The sequence below is a fragment of the Copadichromis virginalis genome, linkage group LG2 (assembly GCF_057382275.1).
Source record: "Copadichromis virginalis isolate Kocher_CV1m ecotype Utaka linkage group LG2, C_Virginalis_male_GT1.1, whole genome shotgun sequence".
Taxonomy (NCBI): Eukaryota; Metazoa; Chordata; class Actinopteri; order Cichliformes; family Cichlidae; genus Copadichromis; species Copadichromis virginalis.
The window spans coordinates 35,544,019-35,560,206 of record NC_140619.1 but is presented as its reverse complement, the minus strand read 5'-3'; the positions used below and the strand labels follow the sequence as shown (position 1 = coordinate 35,560,206).

The window sequence follows — 16,188 nt, the reverse complement described above, 5'->3', positions numbered from 1 at the left end:
TGGCAAGACCTTTTTTTTTAGCATTTACAGATGGATGGAAATGTAAAATGAGGCCAAAGGCAAAAATATATCACCAGTGGGGTGCTATGTGTATGTTCCTCGAGGAAGGTGCATGTTTCTTTAGGGTCCCCAGTAGCCTGTCTGCCTAAAATTCAAAGTATAGTATACATATCTACATATAGTTCCAGGTATGCAGGCCAAGATTTTTGATTTTCTTAGATTTTTCTTTAATGTTTTAGAAATTATACATTTTTACATAAATTCCTTTTATTTATCAGTTTAGTGCAAGAACACCTCAGGTATGAAAAAATAACTGTGAGTGGAGAGCAGGGAAACTTATTTGAGCAGAAAAGGCCTGCAGGTCGGAGTGGCATGGTCTGACAAAACCAGAAGGAATGAAAGAAGGTCAGAAACCATTTACAGTCATTGTGCTTCTTAATAAATAAATAAGTGAGACAACAAAGGTTTCATTTCATACTGCCTTACATACAGTGAAAAGTCATTATGGATACCACAGAGATTTCATTATTAATAACAATGACATGAATAATTGTCATCCAAAGTTAAACCCACATTCAATACAAACGTAAATCTGCTGCTATTTTATTACTGAAGAGAGATCCACTCCTGTGTGAAGTCTGCAGAATAAGCGCCGAATTAGAGCTAAATCAGACTGCCTTTCACAATTCACTGTGTTCTTGAAATCATGTATCAGCAGAAAGTGTCAAAAAGAGATGAGTTTCACATTAATCTTCACAGCAGGGTAGTATGGCAGGAATCATCACATTTATAATAATGACATCTTTTTGTCATGGTGCACTGGAGTAGGATGGATGAGGATGTTTTAGTTTCTTACTTATTTTGTCATCCTATTGTGCGAATTTTGACTTTAAAAAAAGAACTTTTATATGCGTCATGTGTCATTTTCTGAGAGCTTTAATTTGACTTTTGACCATTTTCAGCGATAAGTTCAGCATTACTGCTGCCGTTTTACATCCGTTTCCATATAGACTAACTATGTTTCTTTGAAAACACTGTTATTTATATGCAGCACATGATAACTCTGAGTGGAATATGTTTAGTGTCAGCTCACCAACTGGTTTTTCTAATAGAGATGACAGTATATTTAACTGTTGACATTTTTCATGGTCACAGATGGAGGACGAGCTGTCTCCACATTATGAGGCTGGTCTAATGATGATGCTGAGTTATTATTAGTTTCTTTCCATCTGCTACTTCAATACAGCATGAATGGGTTACCAAATGGGCCTTCTGGGCACTGTTCCAACAGGCACAACCAGGTGCAGGTATTGGAGGATGAGGTAACTTTCAGGTGTCTGTACTCAGAGGTCTAACATCTTATAATTAAAGCTACTGGCCAACACCTTTATGTGACATTTAACATTCATAGAGCAGGAACATGTTGCAGCTATCACTAGAAAATAAGCACATAATAAACTTGTTTACGGCGGTTGAGCTGTAAAAGCAGCCTTACGGGGGTCTGTAGGCGAGCAAACCTGCCTGCTTATGGAAATTGATAGAATCACATTGGGTGGAAGCAAAGAATACTGTGTGAGCAGAACCAGCCGGTATCACAACTTCCACGCATACTACTTTCAGCTCCAGGCAAAGTTTGTAAACCACATAGTAAGTATAAAGTATTGCATAATGACGACTTTTTTATTTTCACACTGTGTAACACCATTATAATGCTAAGCTTCTGTCAGTTGATTTCGATGTGTTCACTATACAGTTTTTTTTTCTAAATTTCAATATGCAAATGAAATTGATTTTTGACTGCATGAAATTAAAAATGTTTGGATAAATCCCATCTAAGCTACCACAAGGTGCAGTTAACTCTAAATGTACTTGTCTCTCTATAAAACAGCTTCCAGACCTGTTAATTGGCTGTGCATTGAGAGATACAACACACATTTGAGATGTGATATATTCATATGGAGTTACCTTAAATATAGTGGGTAATATGTAACATTTAAGAAATCAGGTTAGATTACTGACAGTTATAAAGAACTTAAGGTTTTATAAGCTTTAGATTTATATAAGATTTATATTTGTTTTGCAATATAAAACAGATGGGAAAATGTTCTACTGTAAAGATGTTGTTTGCTCACAATGCAGTATGGGGTATTTAAAGAACATATAGTTCATGTGAAAATTAAAAATATTGGTCTCCAACACTGACAAAATTCTGCAGTGTTTCAAGTCAATTACAGTGAAGTGTGCAAAGAGAATTCTTAAATGCTCACTTTCTTTTAAGACTGACAGTCTCTTAAAAACAAGAAGCAGGTGTGAAAAGAACTATAGAGGTTCAGATTGGAAGGACTTCTTGTTAACAATTTAAGGATCTTTCTGGTATCTTTAAAAACACTGCAGAAAGAAGATTGGCAGCAGGTGTGAAGGGGGAAGAGCAGACAATTTGTGCCTCACCAGGGGGTCGGCATGGATTCAGAAACCATGCAGGCTTGAAACCGTAATCCTCCTTTTTCTCTTGTGTCGAGCATAATCAGGCCAATCTAAGGCCTATGTTTGGGGGCCGGTGTTGGTAAGGCAATTGGCTCTGAAGTGATTACTGCCCACTGAGCTTTCGACAAGCCCGTGATGCTGATTGCAGAGTTGCAGAGAAGAGGGGCATAAGGAGTTTACGGTTGCTGCGTGTGAGCTAATGGAACCAGTGACCTGCAGCATTTGAGATTTACCCTGCGTGATGGTGGCTGAATGATATGTATCAGTCAGATGTCAGTTGTGATTTCACTTAGGTGTGCTGTTTTTTTTTAACACTTGCAGCTCTCTTCTCAGCATGTAAACATGCACACTGTCACACACACACACCAGGCAGCATCAGATAAAAATGTTAATCATTGTATTTAACGCATTATTTTAATGTGTTTTGTCTGTTTATTAAAAAACACAGCGTGATTTTAAAATGCATGTTTATATTCAGGATGATCAGAGAATATACACTTCTACCTGTAAACCCACTGTTCAAACTAGTCCAGTGCATTATTGCACATTTTGGTATCGATCCAATACCGGGTAAATACATCGCCAGTATTGTCGATACTAATAATAATACCGATACTTTTATCTTATAAAGGCAACTTATGTAGGGGAGAGTGGTGTGTCATGACTTCCGAGATTAATCATCAATTTTCAAATTCTTAACAGTTTAATGATGACTAAATCACTGTTAACACAACAAAACAACCCTTTTCGTGTATTTTGAAACTGGGGTTTTTCGAGACCTTGAATGGAAATGTGGCTGTCTCTACAGGATCATTGAATCATTTCTGTTGTTTAAATTTATACAGGGTATAATTAAAATAACCTTACAAGGAACAAACGACTCATAAGAAAGAGGGACCGGAGAAACGGACCTGCACGAAGGCCAAGTATTGCATAAATAAGGATGATTTTGAACTGTGAATCCAGCAGAGCTTGTTTTGTGTAACCTAATAATATGTGTAGCTAGAAAGAAGCACAGGTTTTCTTTAAAAACCATATACTGATGTTTTTGCACATTTCAGACCCCAGAACATATATAGATAGAATGACATACCAGATGTTTTGTATTGTTTTAAGTTTATTTCTGTACTTAGGTACCGGCTTTTGCTCGTTACCAGTTATTTCCTCTATAGAAATTATACACGAAGGTTCGTTATGTGCTTCTGAATCTCTCTGAACTGTTAAAAACAGCAAGATGGAGACAGATAACTCTCAGATCTCTTACTTACTCTTGGCACACTTTAACGCAACACAAGTTCCTTGTTCGGACCCCATGTGACTTCCCTAACCAATCAGAAGGCAGGAAATCCTAGCCTGAGGGAAATGAGGGAAAATCAACTTGGTAGATTCAATACACAATTATTAGTGTTTTGAAAGTGCACAAGTAAAAGTACAAACATTCAATAAGTAAACATATGAATGAAATGTAAATATAATTTGCTTTGTAAACATCATTAACACATTTGTTTATCAATTGAAATATACATTTATTTCTACACTTTACAGAAATATATGTTTTTAGTCATGTGATGCTTTTGAAAGCATTAAAACCATTAGCAACAGATTGCAACAAAAGACCTTTAAAAGCACACTTTTAAAAGAAAAATTATATAGTTTCAGGTCGATAGTAAATTCAAAGGATACTGTGAGGCACGGGATTACAGAGAGTCGGTGAGAGCATTTGACATCGATTAATGGAATTTAAATGGGGTGCGCTAGGATGGTCAGAAGGTATTATTGAACTGGTAAAGGAAGGTGCAAAAAGAAAATGCTGAACAAGTGTGAAACTTTCTTTGTGGCGACTTTCTGTGTGCCCTACAGTTTGCAGAAGTCTGGCACAGGAAGCAACAATGAATACGAAACGCACAGCTTAGCAAAATCGTGCAACAAAGTCTGGTTTCCTGGAGCGGAACGCCAAAGCAATTTATTCCAAGCTGTCCATAAAATTAGAACGTTATTTTGGACAATCATTTATATCCGCCATGAAAAACGATCAAACCCAATGGAAATACGGGTAATTACGCGAGTCTGAATCACGTTTCACAAGCTCAGCACAGCGTCCTAAAAGGCATTGTGATTGCGACTGGGGAGCTGTAACTTTGGGTGATTTATTCCATTTAAACAGGCAATGTTAACCAAAAGGGCTGATTATATTAAACTAGGGAGACTCTTAGAAAGAAAGAAAAAACAACAACAACAACAAACAGTCTGTGTGGCAGAGGGAGAGAATGGGGGTACACTGAAAAAAATAATCAGTGGTATAAACGTAAAAAAATTATTGTAATCGGTTGCACGAAATTAAGTTATGTTTGGTTAACCTTAGTTTTTTATGTTATACCTGCACACATTTTTCTGGTAACACAAACATGACTTTTTTATGTTGTTGTTATGTTTTTCATTCCGGTCAAATATTTATAGAAACCACTTGTTTATCAGACATGAACTTTTTGTGTTAATTGTATTGGACTACTATGTGTTATATTGACAAGATTATTTTATGGTAAGCTTATTTTATTTTATAACAAATTTCTAATATATAATATATAATATAATATAGTATATAATTGAGTGTTCAATAAATAAAACTAAATTAAGGCTGATCTTACTGTATGTACTGTACACTTTCTCTTCAATCAAAGAAATAAGCAAAACATTTTTGAACAATGACCTGTATTTTTGAAAATACTACACAGTTGTAACAATGGACTTTCAATTCAGGCTTCCAAAATATACATGAGTCATATTTGTACAATGCATCTCTTGAAAAACATTCCATAACATTCCTCAAAGTTATCTGCTGTAACCTGAATTCAACATTGTGGGGCCTTATGACATCGCGCTTATGTAAAAAATAGTTTTTTAAATGTAAGAGCCATAAGGTAATATGGCAACAGGGGTGTAATTATTAAAATGACACAAAGAAGAGACTTAAAATAACATTATAACCCACAGGCACACAACCAAGAGACCTAAACTGATTAGTATTGGCTTGCTTCTATCACTAAACATCACAATCACTAATACTAGACGATGCAATCTGTTTGTAGTGGTGCACCTTGGGAAAAAAATTGCAAACTGGTGAAATTGGTGCAAGGCACCATTTCCATTGAGAAAAATGGACATTCAAAGTTTGAATTTTTTTTTAAAAGAGTCATGGCTTGAAAAGTGAAAACTGCAGTAATAAAGGCCCCAAGTTGAAAAGTGCCAGAAAAATAAGTTTCACTATGTCCTGCAACTTTACCAGTGCTGGCTTAAAAGAAAGGATGGTACATATTTGAAGAGGTAAACATGTTGTTCCCACATCATAACTGGAAAACTGTTCAATCGTACAGTCTGGTCCTGAAAACCTGGGCCTTCTTTGAAAGGCTGTTCCTTTTGAGCTCCATAACCAGTTTCTATAATACCTCGAAGGTATACTTTTCCAGTGGGTAGGTGAGGTTCAAAGTGTACATTAGTCCAAACAGCATTGCAGCTGCTAGGGTATAGTTATCCAAATCCTGCCAGACTCTCTGGCCTTCAAGGACTATCCCGATGTCCTCAGGGCTGCCATTGGCATCTCTTGACTTTATGATGTAAATTCCCATGGTTGTTTCCTTATTAGATCGTTGGATAATGGCTTCATCTGTGGCCTAGAAAATGCAGAATTCCAAAATTTAATTAAACAGAACACTGGTCAAAGAACATTATACCAAATCTTATTTTAATCTGTGTCACTATTCCAAAAAATGTTAACATTAACACATTAGGTGAACAAAAATGGATTCATTACAGCATGTGATTTGAGTCCTCAGAATGCTTAAAAAGGTAATGAAGTGAAATCTCCATGCAAAGAAGCAGAATACGGTCAGAGCACAGAGAGGTGTTCAACTATCAACTCCACACATAGAAAAATGCAGGTAAAAGAAAAAGAAAAAAAACGCACCCATGGTAAATTGTGAAAATCCCAGGTGATTTTCGACATACTCCTGGCATAGAGTGACAAGCAGCATTTTGTTAAAATTATTATTTTCCCTAAAGTGTATACACAAATTAATTTTTTTCTTACCTGGGCCGTGGGCTCCAGAATGTTCTGAAGTCTTCTTCCTATTTGTCCTCCTCGCCTTTTGAAGACCTTTATTAGTTTGTCAGATAGCACATCTATCTGCGAGAGTAATCTGGACTGCAGTGGCATGGTGGTAATGCGCTTAAACTCTGCATTTATCTAAAAAGAGAAGTTGTCACATAAAAATGCTGTCAAAATCTCAAATCTCACAAGGTTACATCCACACAAAGTTATATTACTATTTATTAGCTATGGGTCCCATGTTGCTGAGCAGTTCCATAGTTGCCCTTACTTCCAAACCACCCAAAGCCTGTTTGCAACCACAGCAGTTGCCTCCTTCTGGCCATTTTGCAGTTCTGCCAAATGACCCAGAAACGACATCTATTATTGTCATATACACATCAAGGTCTTTCATTAATACTTAGTTAAATTAGTTAATTTGACCTTTCCAGAAAATTTACCTTACAGAATGTGAGATAAGATATGCAAATCTTCACTAGTAAATAAAATAATGTTATTAAAACCTTAACAGTAACACCTCTACATAACAGCGCTAGACAATTGTTCTGAAGCAACACCAATCTGCCCTTCAGCAGGGATAAGCACCATATATCGATACAGAAAAAATAAATTTAACATATTTATATTGTCATTATTTTTTATCTCTTTAAGCCCTCCTCTCAGTCTCTCTATAAATCAGTTAAAATAATTTGTTGGGTTTTTGTGTGTCTTTAACATGTTATCAGTAGATTACATTCACTGCCCCAGAACATGAAATAAAGCCCCACGTCATGCACTTCCTCTCCTAATGAGTACTGCATAGGTGTCATGCCCTAAATAAACCGACTTTAGTGAAGACACCCCCCCCCCCCCCAACACACACAGAGCCCACCCCATGGCAAACTAGCTTATTTAACTGTATAACTAAAACATTTTAGGTACAACCAGTTAACTAAATGGACACGAGTTTGTTAGTCTGTATTCACTGAGAAAAAACAAGCGGATGTGACTGGGCACACACTGAAAAAAAGCTAATGCACATAATATTGTCTCGCAGCTTAAGCTAGCATTATCGTTAGTTAACTTAAGGAATGACTTGTTTTTTACATTATGTTGCTCAACAGCAATTCATGAGAAAAACTTCCCCATCTAATGGATGTTCTCTTCGTTTCCTCTCAAACATGTAGTTTTCAGTTTACCTTGACAAAGTAAAGCTCAGCACCAAACGTAAACGAAGCGAAGACAAAAAATGGCGGACCGCCACAGTGAATTTTCCCTCGCAAAACACACCCTGGGGGTGGAGTTTCAACAGAAAACATAACTATTTTCTGTTATTTTGATATGACTGGTTTTAAAAGACTGAACATCCTTCTAAAACAAGTGAAAGGCGTGAGACTTAATTATGTTTAGACCAAAAATATAAATGATTCATGTTGGATATATTTACTGTATTTTTACTAATTTAACAACCTCATCATTGCATTAGTCGCTTTATGCTATAGCATTACGCTTACATTAGCTTGAAGCTCAAGGTCGTCATTTTATTTAATTTCTTTTTCTGGGCTTACAAACAGGACACACAACATTTAGATAACCGTTACACTGAATCTTGGGTCTGTGTTGAGTCTTCCAGCTGCTGACTACAGAAGCTAGATTGACCTTTCAGCATGTTTATAGCGGCTGTGGCTATGTGCTGGTAATGTTACCGTGTGTGAGCAGTCACATTGGCAGCAGACATGTTTCAACAAACTAGTCATATCCCAGCCCTACATTAGCTTGTTTAATGGTTAAGACACTGCAGGTACCACCACTTACTACAGACACCGATGCAAGTTTGTAATAGTCTGTTAATTTAGACTGAAAGAATATAGAAACAATATTAACTCACATTATATATGTTAATTACTAATTTGCTTATCGCATAATTTCGGTTACCATTAGCTAACTGGAGCCTAACATTGGCCTTTCATGGTTTTCGATAAACAGCCCACATACCTGTAAAATAACAACACCCAGTAAAAGTCCACATATATAAAGGGTCTACACTCGTTCTCACTGGTGTGTTAGCTTTAAAATCTTATTTACCTTCAAGTGTAAAACTCCAGATGGTAGTAGATTTTCCAAAGCGAGAGACAAAAATGGCGGACAGCGCAGCCGATTTTTCCTTTCCAGGGGGCGGAGCTTGAGGATAAAACACGACTAACTTGTTTCTTTTCAACATGATTTGTTCTAAAAGAATCAATATTCTTAAAGAATATGTGAAAATTAAAAGACAAAAATATGTTTAGATGTGAAATTTAAATTAGTCATGCTGGATATATGAAGTAATTCTATGCAAATTCAACAACCACCCTATTGCATTTTTTTCAGTGTAGTTGCATATATTGGAGTGCAAGAATTGCACGTCTTAGGTCTCTTCACACTCTCATACTTGTGTTACACCAGCTCCCACTGCGCGTAAAGCTGCGGTCCACCGGGACTTTGTTATCTTGTGTGTGTCCAGCTGTTCGTCAGCCTTTATCTCCGGTGTCACTGCCATGGTCGACTGGAATTTCAGTACCACTGACAGCTCCCTCTCCAGCTCCAGCATCAATACAGACAAAGCGCTTTGGGGCTCCACGGTGCCCCACAGCCCCGGTGGGCTGAGCCGGACCGGCCATACGGTGGTGGCAGTATGCCTCGGCTTTATTTTAGTGGCAGGAATCCTCAGCAACTTTCTCATTCTGCTCATTTTCGCAAAGTTTCGGTCCCTCTGGACGCCCATCAATCTCATCCTGTTGAACATCAGCCTAAGTGACATTCTCGTGTGCGTTTTCGGGACACCGTTCAGTTTTGCTGCCAGCCTGCACGGGAGGTGGCTAATTGGAGAGTACGGCTGTAAGTGGTATGGATTTGCCAATTCCCTCTTTGGTGAGTAACTGCATGAGGAGTAGTATTTTTCCCTGTTTACCCTTTAAACTCAAATAATTATGACCGCGGTGTCTCGTTTCAGAAGTAGTGGGAGAGCAGAGTAAATGATGTCATTTATTCTAGAAACATAAAAATGTAATAAACTTAAATTAGAAGCACTTCAAACCTCTGAGTTTTAAGGCTTTCAAACGAAATTAATAATTACAGGGGGAAACAGATCTTTGTTAATTAGCTTGACTTTAATTAAGTTAAAGAACTCTATAGGAAAATACAGGAACACCTGTGTCTTAAGAAATACTTTCCCCCCTTTGCTGCTGGGGTTGCATTTACTTTCTCCTTTTTAAGTATAATATAAAATATATAATCTTTTATACAGCTGCTTTACATAAAGCCAATAACCTACTTTTCTCCACAATTATGGACAGTACCATCATTATAGACTCTACAACATGCAAAATGTGGCTTTATGAAGGGATCGTAAAAGCTTTAACCAGCCTGAGGTGCTGCAAGGGCAAGTGGCCTCTGATGATTAAATCTAAAGTACTCTTTTCATTTCTCCACTCCTGCTTCAACAGGGATTGTGTCCCTTGTGTCCTTGTCTCTTCTATCGTATGAGCGCTACACCACCGTTCTCCATTCCTCTCAGGTTGATGTCTCAGACTTCAGAAAGGCCTGGCTGTTTGTTGGAGGCTCTTGGTTCTACTCTCTCTTTTGGACATTGCCTCCCCTCCTCGGTTGGAGCAGCTATGGACCAGAGGGTCCTGGTACCACTTGCTCCGTCCAGTGGCACCTCCGCTCACCCTCCAGCATCTTGTATGTGTTGTGTCTCTTCATCTTCTGTCTGCTGCTGCCCCTTCTGCTCATGCTATATTCTTATGGAAGAATCCTGATGGCCATTAGGAGGGTGAGTTCAGAGATACATGAAGAGTTTCACCACATCTTTTGGGACGATCACACAAGACAAAGAGAAAACCATGCAACCACGTACAGTGCTACCATGTCATTTTTAGTTGTTTATTTATGTGTAAGTAAATCATAAGTCATCTGTATATTCATCAGAATTTTATGATTTATAATAGTAAGATAACGAATCCGAAAGCAGATGGCAGAACAGAGTTCAAATTACATTCATCGAAATTTACACGAGTGTGAAATCTGCTTTTGCTTATGTCTACCACATTTTGTCTATTTTTTCACAGTAACTACCCTGAAGGACTAAGATCTTGAATACTGGAATTCTTGTGACATAAGGTCGGATTTTAGAGGTTAACAAGAGGCTGAGTTCTATTAAAATTTGATCATGAGTTTTTGAGGTAATTCCAAGGAAAATCAAGTTGGATAAGCTAGCAATTCATCAATGAGGAGAAAGAAGGGACCATGTATAAGGGGCAAGTGTTGGGTTGAATCTGTCTTTGTCTTTACTGTCTTAAGGACAGTAAAACCAAGCCCAGTTTATAGCGACCCATGCCTTTAGGTCACCGTATCACCATCTTTGTTATGGATACATATAGATAAATAACTGGTAATTAAGAGTTTCTTGTTAGTGTTGGGTTCTTCCCACTCCTTGCTTGTACTGCTTCTATCACCAAATGCTCTAGAAGGTTTTTGTAGATCATGGTACCAACTTGTTGCTATTGGATACCTGTCATTATATAAGCACTTCCGTTTTTTAAGCTTGATGCACCCAAGAGGCTGAGCAGAAAGCGGCTTTGCAGACTTGATCACTGTAGCAGCAAACTGGGGCTCAGCTGCATCAACTCAGAGCCCAACCATCAGCTATTTTTAGAGAGTTGGCAATCTGTCTGAGGAACCGTCTCCTGGCTTCTCAAAACTTGAACCAACAGATCAGAAAGAGAAGCGCCATATGCATCAGCACTGTCGGTGTGGGTCAAACCTGTGTCTTTTCTATATTCTTAACTAACAGCATCCCATTTAAAGAGCGAGAAGTCATGTTGCATCAACATATTTTATGTTGTAGTTCAGTCCCAAAGGAATGGAATTCAATTCATTTTTTTATATACAGAGACCAAGTTCATAACAATAGTTTCCTTATATATCAAGGTAAACAGAGTCATAGTGTTGGCATTAGAGGAAAAAACAACAACAATCTTCTGAGTATGAGCAAGCAAAAGTGACAAAGAAGAACTCAGGGTGAGATGATCATCTATTCCCACTGCATGAGAGGTAAGGGAAAGGAGAAGATAAAAGAGAAGCACATAGAGATACAAAGACAAATCAAACTGTGGCAGGCAGTAGGGAAAACCATTTCACCATCATAATCAGCAGGTAGCTCGATTTAGGAGAGAGAACGGAGAATAGAAGGTCAGTCATGCAGAAGTGACCACAGTTATTACATGAGGGAGGTTTGTTCAGACAGAGCAGTGAGGGCCATGATCTAATCCTATATAGCAAGAGGTGTAATTGAGTGTATGAGAGATAAGCAGTAATTTGACAGATGGGGTAGATTTTCTTCTCTGTGAGGCCTCTTTCACAAGCCAGACATGCTCATTTATTCATAAATCACCATGACAAGCATCACGGTGGTAATTACATACGGAGGTGGGCACATGAAATCAATACTGACCGGTGAGATGCTGCTGTAACCACTTGCTTTATGATTTATCTGAAAAACAAAACAAAACAAAAACAAATGTGATGAAACGTATCTGGGCATGTAATGTGGTCATACTGCTTCTGACCAAGATCTAAAAACATGGCATCTGTTTTTAGCCCCTTCTGATTATCACACATCGGACATATTCTGCTGATCCAGCAGTCATTCATAACAGGTTGTCATTATACCTAGAATCTGATTGATTTAGGATTTTTAAGACTAATACCTATACTGATATTTGGACATGTAACAATTTGGTATTCCAAAATTTCAGTCTTTTTTTTCTCTTTCAGACATACACAACACAAACAGGTTCCTCTAACATTTGCTGTATGTATTTATTTGCTCATTTATGCTTTGTCCACTATAGTGTTTGTGGCATTTTACACACACGTGCCAACAAGGAAGTTACAGAGCGCCCTGAGGTGGACAAACCATGCAACGTTAACACGCATAATGTGGTCAAAGCATCTCATAAAAAATATATTAAAAAGTTAAAAAATCATAGAAATTATAAATTTATATATTTATGATATCTCCCAAAACTATCTGTTGGGCTTCAACTATAGCTAAGGGTTAAATTGATACTATTTTTGAACAAATCAAACACATATAATTAATATTATATTATGATATTATGGGGATCATGGGATCCTCACTGATCCTCTTGAAGTCTGACCAATATACTGGAAACAAAGTATCCTTGATATCTTTTCATATGCATACTATTTTCTGAGTGTATTCATTTTGTTTTTATGAAATATCCTTTAAAATTGATATTTTAATTTTTGTGAGCAATACAACCATCACTTACAGCTCACTAACTTGCTGTGCGCTTTAAACTTCACTTCGCTGCTTTTAAGAAGTGGAGCTGGTTCAAGTAACGGTTCTTGTTGACTTGTTATTAATGTTTATATTATACCGTATATTTGGATTTTAAAAAAACACTTTCAGTGAAGATTTATTCTTCACTTGAGTAGGAAATCACCTGTGTACTGTCAACTCTTCATAATACCACATGAGGGCACCAAAGACACAGATTTTTAAATGCTACATACTGCAGCGCAAAGTGTGGATTTTAGTAATCAGTTGATAGATAGCTTATGTAAGCAAATTATTCACACAAAATAAAATGTGTTGGGACTGAAATAAAAGAGCATATGCAAGAGGCACGAAAAGCCTATTAGTGGACCTGAAAAAGCCTAAGATTCTTAGAGACACAAGCAAAACACATGAATTTTCTGGTGTCTTTACATCTATACCTCTTATTCTCCTTCTCTCTCACATCTCCAGGTGGGAAAGATCAATCTTCTGGCAGCTCAGCGCAGAGAACGCCACATTTCGCTGATGGTTTTCTCTATGGTGTCCTGCTACATGCTGTGCTGGATGCCCTATGGCATCGTGGCACTGATGGCCACCTTTGGTGGGTCGGGGCAGGTGACTCCCATCACTAGTGTGATTCCTTCCATCCTGGCCAAGTTCAGCACTGTTGTCAACCCTGTTATCTATGTTTTCTTCAACAAACAGGTGAGAGTGAGGACATAACTGATAGGACTGCTGAGAAATGTCTGTATTTCAAATATCACTGCATACAATATACTAAAAGTATCTTGTCTAGACCAGTTTGTTATAAAAATGGAGTGGCATTGTGTCACTGACAGAGTTGAACACAATAGTTTTAACTGCAGCTCAGTTTCTGCAGCACCCAAGATGATATATGTTTTCAGTGTTTCTAATGAGACTCCTGAAGAGAATCTTTTTAAGATATTAAATTCAGAACCATTAATTGAAAAGCATTTTCGTTACTACTTTTTTATTTCAATGCCATGATTCTGATTATCCCATAATAGATAACATAGATAATACAGGGGTGTCATTTATTGTAAAGTAGGTCGATCCTTTGACAAACTGATTATATGACGATGTTGCACGAACTTACACAATACTTCATTTTAGGGTCTAGTTTTCAAGGGTTAAATGTAAACCGTGGTTAAATGTATCCTAAATATAATGAACTGAACTTTCCAGGGAGATTTACCAGTGTTAAACTGAGCGCTCGACATGTCCTTTGATCTGCAAATCACTACTTATTGCGACTGACCATTCTATTCCATTCTCCACTATACTTTTGCACAGTTTTATAGATGTGTTTTGGCCTTCATGAAGTGCAAAGGAGAACCTGAGATTGTACAAGGAGAAGAGCACCGAACTCCGAGGACACAGTTGTCAGAATATTTCCATGTCCATAGGAAAGCTTCCCTCAGCTCCCCACAAGTCCAGATCCCCAGCGGCCCCAGAAACACTGTGCTCTGCAGCCGACATGTAGTTTATGTTCACTACACTCCATAAAAAAGTTGTTTTTTTCAAATGACTGACTGAGAGTATTAAAATACCTTGTTGATATTAGAAGTCAGAGGAGAATGGTCAGACTGCTTTAAGGTGATAGGAAGGTACCAGTAACCATCATTACAACAAAAGAAAGTAGAAGAGCATCTGTAAATGCACAGCACATTGGACCTTACAGCAGATTGACTTCAGCAGTAGAAGATCACACAAGGTGCCACTGCTGTCATCTAAGAAGAGGAAACTAAGGCTACAGAACTGTACAACAGAAGATTGGAAAAATCTTGTCATCTGGTCTGATGAGTCTCGATTTCTGCTGCGACATTCAGTTGACGGAGTCATAATTTAGCAAAAACAGCAAACACATGGATCAATCCTGTGCTGGTGAAATAGTGATGTGGGAGATATTTTCTTGGCGTAATTCGGGATCAGCTGAGCAGGCTGCGCCTCAAATAACTGAAGCACTTCGATAGTAAAAGGAGGTCTAACCTGGTCCTAGCAGTGTATATGAGTGCATGAGTGAATGAATGTCTTTAAAATTTTACACAAAATAAAATCATATTCCAATTTTCTTCAGTTTTTCCTCCGGACCGTTGACACACAAAAAACATGTGAAGACTCTGTACTGACATCATTTTAAAGTTAAAAATATTTTTTGAACCACTAGAGGAGGCAGTGGGCCGTTGTAAAGGATTTCTAAAACATTGAACACATTTCTTGTTTAGACAGCTGCATAAAAATAATCGTAACACTTTGTAGATGGTATATTACTGTATATTATTATTATTATTATTTTAAGTTTTTTTTTTAAATTGCAGTCTTTTTATGAAATAAAGATCCAGCTTTTATCAAGAAACACTTGTACTGCGCACACTGGCAAATTTAACCTCCCCCTGATATTATTCACATTTACATGAGTCCAAAATGGAAAATAATTAGTGTGTATAAAACTGTGATAAAAGTCCCTGGGTAACTTTAACTCATATTAGGCTTTTAATCACGATCACTTATTGTAGTTGGTGTAAAAACTCTTTATTGTATATTTCCAGCCACTTGTTTTGGAGATGAAACATTCACTGTCTAATAGCGACTTACACAGGGACACGCTGCACTGTGCTGTATGCAGAACTCTGTAAGCAACTGTATGAACCCCACATTAAACAGTTTTCACTTTAGCTTAACCAACATGTGTGGGCTAAAAAAAAAAAAAAAAGAGTCAATGGTTGGTCTCATTCCAGACAAATCCGCTACCACAACTAAGCACATTTCACTTATCCTGCGGTCGTTAACAGTGTTGTATATCTAAATGGACACGCCATGGTGTGAACTGTAGCCAGTAAACTCTCAACAGATTAGACTAAGTTTGAGTTTGGTCTGTGCATTCAGTTCGTCAACATGAATTAAAGTTAGGTTGAAGTTAAAAATTAACCAAAATTAACCACGATGATCCTGTGGTTACACAGCTAACTTTAATCTTTACTCCGGTGAACAATAGCACTAGTCTTTTGAAGGAATAGCTCAGTATACATAATGCCTTAGATATAGTGTTACGTTTGTCTGCTTCTGACATTTAGGCTGACCAGATAATTTCCAGATATAGTCTGCGAGAAAGATGTGAAAATAAATGGTGTGAAAATACTACTGAACTCTTAATATAGATCTTTGTGTCTCTGTGTGACTATGTGTGTGTGCCATGTGATAAACAAGTACTTTAAAATACCTTTTAATGTTATAACAGCTTATATACAAAATTGAA

At 37.5% G+C, this 16,188-nt stretch overlaps 1 protein-coding gene across 1 annotated transcript; it reads left to right on the top strand.

Moving 5' to 3' along the window:
- Positions 1-9,102: 9,102 nt before the first annotated feature.
- tmtops3a (teleost multiple tissue opsin 3a) lies at positions 9,103-15,056 on the top strand. Its single transcript, XM_085467305.1, has 4 exons — positions 9,103-9,475; positions 10,051-10,379; positions 13,383-13,616; positions 14,226-15,056. The coding sequence occupies exons 1-4, from the start codon at positions 9,103-9,105 to the stop codon at positions 14,436-14,438; spliced, it is 1,149 nt and encodes a 382-aa protein (XP_085323431.1). The 3' UTR covers positions 14,439-15,056.
- Positions 15,057-16,188: the final 1,132 nt, after the last annotated feature.